The sequence below is a fragment of the Poecilia reticulata genome, linkage group LG15 (genome assembly GCF_000633615.1).
Source record: "Poecilia reticulata strain Guanapo linkage group LG15, Guppy_female_1.0+MT, whole genome shotgun sequence".
Classification (NCBI taxonomy): Eukaryota; Metazoa; Chordata; class Actinopteri; order Cyprinodontiformes; family Poeciliidae; genus Poecilia; species Poecilia reticulata.
In genome coordinates, this window is record NC_024345.1 from 25266717 (window position 1) to 25278405 (window position 11689).

Here is an 11689-nt window from a genome sequence, read left to right on the forward strand (position 1 = left end):
GTTGGTACTGGGTTGCAAATTCTGATTTTGTATTTGTAACAAATCCTCACGAAAACGAAAAAAATATATAAAACAAAACAGACAAAAACAAAGAACCATAACTACAGCAGAAAACCACTCGGATTTCTGACTTTCCTCTCAAAAACATGGAGCAAGACAAACTAAAATATAACCTCTTTGACATTTACTGTAAGAAATGCCATTAAATTATAGCATGGAGGTATTAGGGCAATTAGAATGTGATATTGCTGAATATTTTGATTATGTTATCTTTTCTTTTTCTTCATTCTCAATGATCTTCAGCATGTCGCTCACAAATATCTACAGACATGGAGACCAAAGGGTTGCATATTACAGGTAGTCACTGTATAAACGAAGGGAAAATTAAATAACTTTGCTTTGATTCAATATTTGTCAGTCATTTGTACTAGTAATAGTGATGAATCCCTGTTATATTGTGTAGCAGCTCTACATCAAATCAGAACCACTTGATTTCTTATCAGTGGACATGTTTCTGCTGTATTAGTTGATGTTAGACAGCTTACTGTTACAATTAGAGTGGAGCATTTATTAGGGCCAATGTGAGGAAAAGAAAAACAAATGTAATTTTTTGTTTTTGGAGTAAATCTCCCTCCAAAAAAATGTAGAAATTTCTACATTAATTTCACATAGATACAAGAATAAACCTGTCTTAATTAGCAAGAAATTAGCATGATCAAAGACAAAACCTTGTGGCCTGTGAGATGTTATGACATGGGAAGCACTCGGATGTACTCTTTACACTCTGGAAAATATCCAGATGTTCATCTTTATAGTTGAACACGTAAAACTTAGAAAACGTCTGATATTTTTGTCTCAAATGTCCAGGTCTGTAATGTCAGAATACCTTATTTTTAGTTTAAATCATATACATTTTCCTTCTTGACTTAAATGTATGATTTTTTGACATCAGACAGTATGACATTTTTTTTCTTGAGAAAGAAAAAATATTTGGAGGTTTTTTATTTTTATTTTTCTACAGAAATTGACTATCCCTTTCTTTTTCTTTTATCCACAACACTTCTTGGTGCATAAAGCAGTAACCTTAATTTCTCATCTTGAGAAATTGCCGGAGTGACTGGAGTTTTCTTCAGCTCTGTGCAGCACAGAGTAATCCAGATACCGATGTGCACTGCTGGCTGAAGGTGTTTTCAACAAGAGCAATTAGATCACAATTTGGTTTTAAACTGCAAGTTTCCTCCTGTGGCACCGTGATATTTTAAAATACGGGTTATCCTGCATCGAGAATCTCATCTCCTGCTCGCGCCGCAGTCGACTCGCCTGTGACATCATTCCAAACGAACAAGCTCCAGCATTTAAAGGCAAATGTAACCCAGCATAAACCCAGGAAGTAATTTTCCAGGCTACCAAACAACTTGCTATAAACCTCGCACCAGCTTCTTCTGTCATACTGTGCACAGAGACACGTCTGAAAGCAGCGATCAAAAGTAGGAAAAACAAAACAATGACACACATTATCGATGTGAGCCAAGTCTTTATCAAAACTACACATAAGAAAGCTTTTTCAGCTGTAGATGAAACTGCGTCTGCATCGATGGAGCTGAACGTCCACTTCCTCGTCCACATGAAGCGCTGGACTGGGAGCCATTTGGCGTACTGCCTTTCCAGAGATAAAGAAGAAGAGTGTGGCTCTGTGAGTCTCTGGCTCGGTTTCTCGCTTCTATCAAACATTAACCTCGGGAAGAATGTAATGAGTCAACTCTGGACATAAAGAGACACAGGAAGCGTTTAATTCCCTGCCTCACACTGACTGCATTATTGCTCTGCTGGATAAGGGCCCCTCAGTCTGTCTGATGCATCGACCCAGCGCTACTCTGGGAGGAAAAGCAGTCAGAATAAACAGGTTTAGTGCAAAGTGGTAAAATTATTCATCTTTTTTTTTTTACTATAATAAAACCTTTTAAAGAAAAAGCTGCCTGTTGCTAGAAATGTATGTTTCTCACCTGAGTTTAGCCATTTATTTCATGCAACTGGAAGACAAAAAACAAGAGCAAAGAATGTAAATGCTAAGTTTATATAAAACCACTGATTCAAAGTCCGACATTTCCCCAACAACCAGATATATCCGGCATCATCTTGACGTCTGCTCTGACACAATGAGTCCATTTAATCTGGACAGAGCGCTTCCTTCATTCAGAAAAGAAATCCAGTTCACAACTGTGGGAAATCCACACAAACAAAATGGTCACACATGCTGTCCCCCACTGGCCGCAAACTGGGAGAAGGAAAGGAGGGTGCTGGTGCAAATCTCATATTTACAATGCAAACGAAGCGCCATTCAGTTACCACCGCTTTACGCTCACAGAGCACCAAGCAAAACGATGACTGACCTGATAACCAGCCAAGTGCATTCCACGCATGCCTTTACACTAGTAGCAACAGAGAGAAGAAAGCTGCGAAACAAGGCGAGGCAGGAGCCTGCTGTGGTCTGGTTACAGTCATGTTCTTTTCTCTTATAACTTCAAATTACAACCATACAGCCACGACCAAAGAGCAGAATGAATCTGAGAAAATGAAATGGTGGATGTGAGTTTCAGCTTGTTCTCAGTGAACCTGACTGGAGGGTTTTTCTTTCCATTACAAGGAAGGGCGTGATTTTTTTCTTTCTATGCTGACAGACTGGATATGATCAGCCTTCCTTGTTCTCATCATCTGATGTGACATCTGCAAAAGAGGAAAAATCCAGCAGATAGGAGGTTCTGAGCTTAAACGTTGACATTTTGCAATGAGAGAACATGGAACTTTACATTAAATGACTTTTGACTCAGATTTGTAACTTTTAGAAGCACACCAGAGGCAATTTCTCTAATTGTGAAAAGTCTTCATAGGCATTTTGAATATTTTACTTTTTCTTGTCATCAAGTTAGAAACCTTTTCTGTTAAATTTTTTGTTTTTTACATAATTTGTAAATATAAACATTCCAGAGAAAAAAATGTCATTCCTCCTTTTTTCAAGTTTGACATTTTCTTTTCAATGCTCCACAAAAGAAATCCAGAAAAAGATTAATTTTACAGAAATAATTTGGAGTTGCATTCCACAGAAAAATATGTGACAAGGGGAATACTGAGCCAGGCAGAGGTCTGCCGTGTAATAAAATTTAAATAAATCATATGCAAGACTTAAGCATGTTATAATTTGGTCTGTGACTCTTTTTTTTTTTTCATTTAGGCATATTCTGGAATTACTTAGTTTAATCCAGTGTTCAAAGTATGTCTGCCACAAAATAGATTACAGGGCAAGATGGCTTCAAATGCTGAAATTTGACCCGGCTCACGTCCACAAGTAATGGATTTCAGACAGACAGAGGCTGACACGGTGAGCTGCTCTCACTCGGGTTTTCATTTCTTCTCAGCTATCCTGCACAACACTGAAAACGAACCAGAGAAAATCCTTAGACAGAAACGGCTCAGAACTGCGTCGTTGTGCCTTCCACCATCAGATTTCCACTCCTCCAATCATGGGTTTTCTTTGCACTCAAAGTTCATTTTGCTCCTGAGAGAGTTTCCTCACTGTGTGTGCAAGTAAAGGCGTGATGTAAGAGCTTACAGGACAACAAAAAATTATGCAACCCACCTGCTGGCAAAGAGAAACATACGACTGATTTTTTTTTTATAACTACCCGGCATGACTCACTCCAAGGTTCCAGCTTCTACAGAAACTGATAAGACCCTAAACTGGAAGATAAGCCAAGATGACTTAGGACAAATTAGAGAGCAATTAAGGTTTCTTTTGGCTTATAAATGAAGATAGCTCAGAGTAGCATCTTTGATACAAAAAATATGCATGCCAAGGAGGCTGCTGGTTCTAACAGCAGCCTGTACAAAAATGCATGGTTTTGTTGATGCATTTAAACTTGTGCAGCCATCTTTAAAAATAAATCACAATGAGTACCAACCTAAGCCGACTGGTACATTATTGTGGAACTTTTAAAAGAAAAGTAATGAAAAATTCATTATTTCCTTAAAAAAAAAAAAARAAAAAAAAAAAGGAAAACATTTAAACCAAAAATAGATCTGGGACGACTATTTTAGCTTACGAGCGCATCAGCTTAAAACCGGAGCGGGCAGGCGACTCACTGGCATGCCCGCGTAACCAGATGAAGGCTGTTAAGTGTGAATGGAGGAAGGAGAGGGGAATTAACGAGCTGACAGCGAGGCATCTCGGCAGCAGAGTGAAACGGCTCTGGTGTCAGTTCTGGTGCAAAGCTTGGAGGAAGATGCTTTAGTTAGCAACACAGCTAACTAAAGAGCGCCGTCGTACAAGGAAACCCTTCTTAAAACTACTCACTATCGTCCCAGGAGAATTTTAGATCAGCTGGAGTAACTTCTTATCTGAGGACAAGGATATGGTGACAAACCAGCACTTCCACCATGCTATTTTTAAATCAGGAAACGAGAGCCTTTTTTAAGCTTTGCCAGGCAATAGGTGCACGCTATAGAGCAAAAAACAACCCGCAGCGAGCGGGTGGACACGGTATCAACCGAGGAATGACGGTGACTCCCTTCTCTACCATTCTGAATGCCACAGTGTGCATATGTGCACGGTTTGATGCACGCAGCTGAACCGCTGGGATAATTATGCTTCAGGCTTTGCTATTTGTAAAACGTAAATACAACTATGATGGTGGTAGAGCTCCATGCAGCTTTCTGCAGAGCTAAGAGGGAGAATCAAACTGCAAAGGATAAATCCACGCCTCGCACTCTGAGTCACCTTCAACCTTCTCTTGGTGTCTGATTATGGGCACCTCAAGCAAGGAGATACCCCCATGGAGCGAGGGGTTTCCCCAAAGCTAAAAGAGCTGAGGAGGCACACTGGATGGCTGGCCTTCACGGGACGTAATCTGACCCAAGGCTGGAAAAGGTCTTGGGACTAATCAGTAAAACAGCAAAAGCTGGATTTTCACTGCACTGTTTTTACTGTTTCAGTAAAAACAATGTGGTCAAGTCCCGCTATTTTAAATTAGGGGTGGGAATGTTTGACTGCGTCAGGATTTTATTGAAAATTTGATTTTCAAGTCACAATAATTATTAACAATGATTTCTGCTGTCATCTATAACTGTGCAAAAGATCCTCGTGATCTACTCCAGTCTGCTTTGCAAGGCAGAATGTCAAATAGAGGCATTAAAGTGTCACATTTATGACATTTTAAATATTAATCCATGCTTGGATGGAATTACTCCAGCTGATTTTTTTGTGTTTTTTTTTTTATCAAGTTTGGGACATTTAAAATTGATTCTGAAGCATAATAAATGAGAATTGTTTATTATGTGAATTGACAAACAATAGTGATGTCATCAGTACATATTATATTTAATATACCGTATTTTCCACACTATAAGACGCACCTAAAAACCTTAAATTTCCTCAAAAGCCGACGGTGCGCCTTGGCAGTTTGGCACAATATCGTGAGTGAAACAATGACTGGGGCAGCCTGCTATATAAAGTACTCGGGGACCATTTCTTTACAAATGTGGATGTGTAATAATAGAGTACAGCAACCCAAACTGAAGCGTCTATTCTATGCGCCTTATATATGAAAAAAGTTTTAAAATAGGCCTTTTGTTGAAGGTGCGCCTTATAATCCGGTTTGCCTTATAGTGCGGAAAATACAGTAACATATTTTATATATGTTACTGTATATATTTTATATATACTCACTTTTATATATATAAAAGAGAGTATATCAAAAGTCAGAGAAGCAGAAACAGATGATTTATCAAGCAACATAAAAAAATTTATAAATGATGAAAAACGTATCAATGGATTTCCTAAAGTTAAACCTATAGCCTCAAAACAAGCATAAAAAATAAACATGTTAGTTTTTTAGACAATACAAAAATGTAACTTTTATTGATTCAAATCAGTTAACAGAGTCGTCACATTTTCATCCAATCAGATCTTTTTCTCAATTTTTTTAGGAATAAAATGCAGTGTATAATCCTAGCTGTGCTAAGAACTAAAACAAGACACTAACGACGGTTTAAAACGTGAAGTTCTGCGTTTTCAAAGAAGATCCAGTTTTAAAATAACTGCTTTTGTGGCGACAGAGAGACTGGGGAAAGAACACATTGAATGTCGTTCTTGTAACTTCTTCAAAACAGCTCAAAGCTTACAAAACCCAGAGAGAAGAAAGAAGCCACAAATCTCTGATTGCTGCATCTCTAATTTAATTCTAGATCCAAGGTTTGAACATTAAGAGAGCTGTAACAACAGAGGGAGCTTTTGTTTTGACCGAGTTGTTGTTTCCCTTCTTAATCCCCTTAAGGAGCAAAGAAACTCAACCACACACCACCAACAGATTCGATTGGAGGCGTCCCTCTTCCGCTGGGCTGATGTCGGTCTGTCTGTCTTATCCAGGCCTCTGAACTGGATTATCTCCATTAAATATGTCAATATATCGGGGATAAGGTGTCTGATTTTTGCAAGTAGTGTAGCTAGACCAATGTTAATCAAAAATCAACTGAAATCAGGTGTGCTGTAGCAGGGAAACGCCTGAAACATGCAGGGCAGTGAGCCTCACAGACCAGGCACCATCACTACCACTGATTATGCTTATTTATAAAAGACAAAAAAAACTATTCAGTTTCAGATAAAACAATAATATTCAGCAAAGATGGTTACTTTTATCACCAGGACAAAGTTGCAACTACAAGTTACAGCTCTTGCCTGTGAGCCGATAAGAAAAGATCACACCTATGGGGTTTAATCATGAATGAGTTACTGAGAAATGGCACGGAGACGGGTTTCTGAACCCTCCCTGGTAAAGAGGAGTGGCCCCTTCCCAGCTCCAGTTAACAGGCTGGTTGAGCAACATTTCTACAAGCGAGCTGCTTCGAGAAACCTTTGGCTGTTTCTTGACAATACAACCTCTAATTTTAAAAGAAAAGCAGCTTTTCACAAGCACATCAGCTCAGACTCTAACGTAGCAAAGTAGGAGGGCATCGGATGTGGCTGCAGGAAGTAGTGAGCACAAAAAAAAAAAAAAAAAACTACAAATGCTGCTTGGCATCGTCCATTACGGTGTCCAGTGCAGTCATCCATTATTCATCACTAAATGACTAAATGTTAATCCACCAACGTCTTCTATACAGACGTACAGTATATGTAAGCATTCCTCAAGGGCAGCCCGAGGTTGAAGCCCATAAGGAAGCTTTACCGTCTTCATTGCTCCTGCTCTACCGTTGTGAGGAAGTGCTAAATAAAGATAGGAAATGGTGACTAAGACCAATTTCCATAATAGACAAAAGACTTGTCTCTTCTGGGATCAGTAGGAGAGCTAGAGGGATTACAGAGCAATAATGAGAAAGCCAACCGCTGGTAACGGTCTACAGTCAGTCAATTACGGTCAGGGTTTAGTGCGACAAAAGCAAGAATTTAAACTGAGCGCGCCCCATTTTGCCGCCACAAACAAACTACCCGCAAAGCCGAGTAGCAGCCTTCCCCGAGCCGAGCCGCTGCTGCAGCGACTGCTCTGCTGATAAGCTCATTTCATGACAGCAGACAGGAAGCAGAGTTACAGCAGCCAGCCTGAAAGTGCTGCATGAGGCTGAGTCAAAACGTGGCATACGTCATCAATGTACAAACAATGCAGTGTCTCCCTCGCTGCCGGGTGATCTGTTCTGTCGTCTGGGATCCAGAAAAGGCGCAATTACGACTAGGTCAAAAGTTAAAAGAAAAATCAGGGTTTTAAACAATATATTGCAATAAAGCTGAGCCCTGACAAAGGACCGATCATCTCAAACTGCGGGACAGGTTCTACCAGTAGTACGTGAGCTGATGAAGTGGTGTTGAGAAGAATGTTGGTGCTAATTATTAGTAACACCAATAATCTTAATAAGAACCAACAGGAAAAAAGAAAACATGAAAACCTTCCTCTCTCTTTAAATATGTTTTTAATTATCTGTATGATTCAATACAGATAATTATGTTATGAAGCACTTTGTCATTTTTAGCTGCTAAAGGTTCTGTATAAACATGATTTATTATATAAATTGTTTTTCCTTCATCATCAGGAAGAAACTCCAGAATTTCCCCGACTTCATTTTCATTTTCTAAACATTTCTTTCTTTCTTTAGGCTATAATTGACACCATTAATGCAAAGCATTTTCTTTGCACCTACTTGCACAGTAGTAGGGCATTATCATCTGATGTTCCACGCATCACAGAACAGGTTGAGCCTAAACATGGCTTTCTATTCGATGGTGTTTTAAAGGCAAAGTTCCAGTAATGTTAAAATTTCATGCATTTCCAGCTGAACATTTCTGTATCTTTTTAATCAGAAGCCTTCATAACATTTAGGACATTTGAATAAAGAGCTTCATATCAAATTGGACACAGAAAAACTGGTAAATTCTTTTATTTTTACTTAATTATGCAAGTAGTATGGTGTTAAAAGTTATTTGTAAAAAAACAAAAAATACTGTTAACTACAGCTTCGACATAAAAGTCAACAATTGTCGCATCACTTCATTTCTGTCATTAATTAACCCGTTATTTGCCAGTCTGGGTTTGAATTTTCCAAAAACCAAAAACGCTGAAAGTTGTCTTCCGATTCAACAAGGCAGTAAAAGCATTTATGTTTTTCACATCCATTCTTCTTTAGATTGGCTCCATTACAATATCTTTAACACTTAGATTTATAAAATGTAGACCATATGAATATATGGCACGTAAAGATGACTTATCACAGTTTTGTGATCTGTGATTTGTTGGTCCATTTGTAAAAATAAAATTAAAAAATGGCAATGTTTAAGAATTCTATGATCTTCCCGACTTTTCAAAACCCAGCAGTAAAGTCATTAAAGAATGAGCCAAGAACAAGTAGGGACATGTGATAAAGACTTTTTTTGACACAAAATATGTTAAAATTAATCAGTCATCTCTACTATTCAGCTATCGTACAATGACATTAAACATACCCATTATCAACTAAGCTACTTCATTACATAAGCTTTATTAATTGGTACAGCTGTTCCATCAAAGAGCAGATATAGTAATTGCATTCAATGATGTTTTCAAATTAACTGACTTTCATTAGTCAATTCAAAGTACAACAATCCCAACCATGCCGTCAGTTTTTGAGGATTGCAAATATTATCACAAATTATTTATTATCCCAAATAAAATTAATGTTCTTGAAGAGTAAAATTCTGGTCTGGAAATAATAGATTTGCTAACTCCTGTGCTAAACAACCAGGATAACAACAGTTTAGTTTTCCGCATCTGAAGCGCCACCGCAACACAACCACTAACAGAAGTTCATGAGAGACAAATAAAGAGTGTGTCATTGCAGGTATACTTTGAATACGTTGTAGCCATGTTGGGTTTTGACATCTGAGTTGGTGAGAAACTTTGGACTTTTGTCGCTTGGATTCTAACTGCAGGATACTTTTTCCCACATTTCTTTTTTTTGTCCCTTTCATTTCTATACATATTTGCAATAGAAAAAGTTTAATTGCATTCAAGTAAGAATAGCACTACTTCAGTATATTTTTACTTAAGTAAAAAGTAGTCATCCAAGATATTACTAAAAAAAAGAATAAGAAATATTTTGGCATAGGACTATTTAAGCACAGAGTAACTGATGATGTCTTCAGAAGGAAAAACATAACTGTACGTGCAAATTCTGATGAGAAAACCAAATAATCATAACAAATTTAGGCAAAAAAATGTTTTCTAATTTAAAAAATGTTCAATATAAAACTCATGAAACCAATACTGTCAGTAGGTAATGTTAGAAGAGGGTAAAGACATTATATAGTGTTTACTGTACTGTGTACTGATCTCCAAATGGAACAAATGGCTCAGCAGATAGAAAACAACAGAACAATAAAGCTTGTGTACAAACAAGACTTTGCTTGTTCTTAATTTAATGAAGAACAAACTGATTTTACGCAAGTAAGAACAGCAATGCTTAATATTGCTCAAGTAAAAGTAAAAAGTATGGTGTAATAAAACTACTCATAAAAGCAAAAGTAAATGTAACGAGTTACTTCTCACCTCTGTCCAAACCAAACTTCCCAAACTACGACCACTCAGGTTAATCTAATTTATTATACAAAACTCCTAGTTTCTATCATTCCAATAAAAGGAAGAAAAACGTAATCAAGCATCTGTTAGCCTTAGCATAAATATACAGTATACTATATTTATACAGGGGTGAAATGGAAGAAAACTTGTACAAAAGACCATCAGGACCGTATCCTCTCTTCAGGAGTGGCAGTAGCATGGAAGCTAGCTTGATAAACAATCCTGACTCCTGATTCATGCACTGTCAAGAACAGTAAAAGACGGCTCTCAAATAAATCCGAACACCGTAAAAGTGTACTATTTTTGTTTATTCTGGTGTTTTTCGCTAATAATTAAGAAATAGAATTTATTTAGGCGACGTTCAATATGTTTATCTATAATATGTAAAGGCAGGGAACCCGTCTTACCTTGCTACACAATAACTAGTTTGACCGCAGTTAGCTGTCATTACGGTTTTTGTTGTGACATTTCTTTAATATTAGTAATTTTTAAATCACGTATACTAAATATCTGGCAGGTTTACATGTTTTAGAGCGTAAAGAGGTCGGAAACAGCCGTCGTGCAGCTGGAACGGGGGTGAGGGGGCGCTGCTAACTGAGCTAAAGCTAACGAGCTAGCTTGGTCACCAGAACAATCAAACATAGAAACTCAGCGGGATATAAAACACACAAATCAACCAAACGATCATCAGTGACAAAACTACGTGACGTGTATTGAAGCTGTTGCGTTTTTTACCTGCAACTCGGCCCGCTCCACCTCCCATTGTGCCCTCTCTACTTCGAAACGGGCCCATTCGTGCTGCAGGAAGTGCAAGATCCCCGGGATGCTGTACTGCGCTCTGGCCGCCTCCCCAGCGTCGCCATCGGGCAGCGGTCCTTTCCCACCGCCGGCTAAAACAGAGTTGTTATTGTTGTTGAAGAACACGCCGGGCCCTGCCTGTTCGTCCATGGCCGGGCTCGGTGGAGAGGTTGATCCGTTCTTGCCGATTTGATGTACTTAGATGTCAATAGCAAAAGAAAAGAAAAATAAAAAACTATCGACAAGGCTCCGTCTACTCGACTCGGGGAATGAACTCACTTTCTGACAGCTAGCTGTCATCCAGTGACGACAGCAGCAGACCACGCCCACAACAGACTGAATGGGACGTTCGATTCGTTCACCGGACTATCCGGATATCGATGTATGACAATTTAATAAATAAGCATACATTTAAAGAAATGAATAATTACAATGGAAATAAAAAATGTAATATTAAATATAAAGGCGCCTCTAAAATGTGAATATCAAAAATCTTTTCAGTCTTCAAAGGTGAAATCACACGTGTGACAAGTTTTCTGTTAATTTTACATGATTATGACATCCAGATAGTTAAACATTTCAAAAGTATTTTTCCGGAAAATCTGATTATTGCATAAGATGAACAGAAACAAATGTAATACAGATATCCAAGCGTACCGAGAAGCATTCAGAATTTTGTGTGTGGCGTGGGATTTAGGGTATCAAAGCCCAGTTTGTGTTATTTAAATAATCATCTTTGCATAGTTTGTTAGCAGAAGGAAGCATGAAATGCTCTTAAATTTGTTGGTAGAAGGTTGTGT

General features: G+C 38.2%; 1 protein-coding gene across 4 annotated transcripts in view; it reads right to left on the reverse strand.

Annotated features, from left to right (window-relative positions):
• The window catches only part of LOC103477273 (striatin), a 31825-nt gene extending 20624 nt beyond the window's left edge, over window positions 1–11201 (reverse strand). For 2 of the 4 annotated variants that reach the window (XM_008430270.2, XM_008430269.2), the window contains exon 1: window positions 10827–11201. In XM_008430270.2, coding sequence (XP_008428492.1) covers window positions 10827–11039 — 213 coding nt within the window. In that variant the 5' untranslated portion in view covers window positions 11040–11201. The remainder of the gene's footprint in view (window positions 1–10826) is intronic. The other 2 variants (XM_008430272.2, XM_008430271.2) reach the window with 1 other exon arrangement.
• Between the last annotated feature and the right edge of the window lie 488 nt (window positions 11202–11689).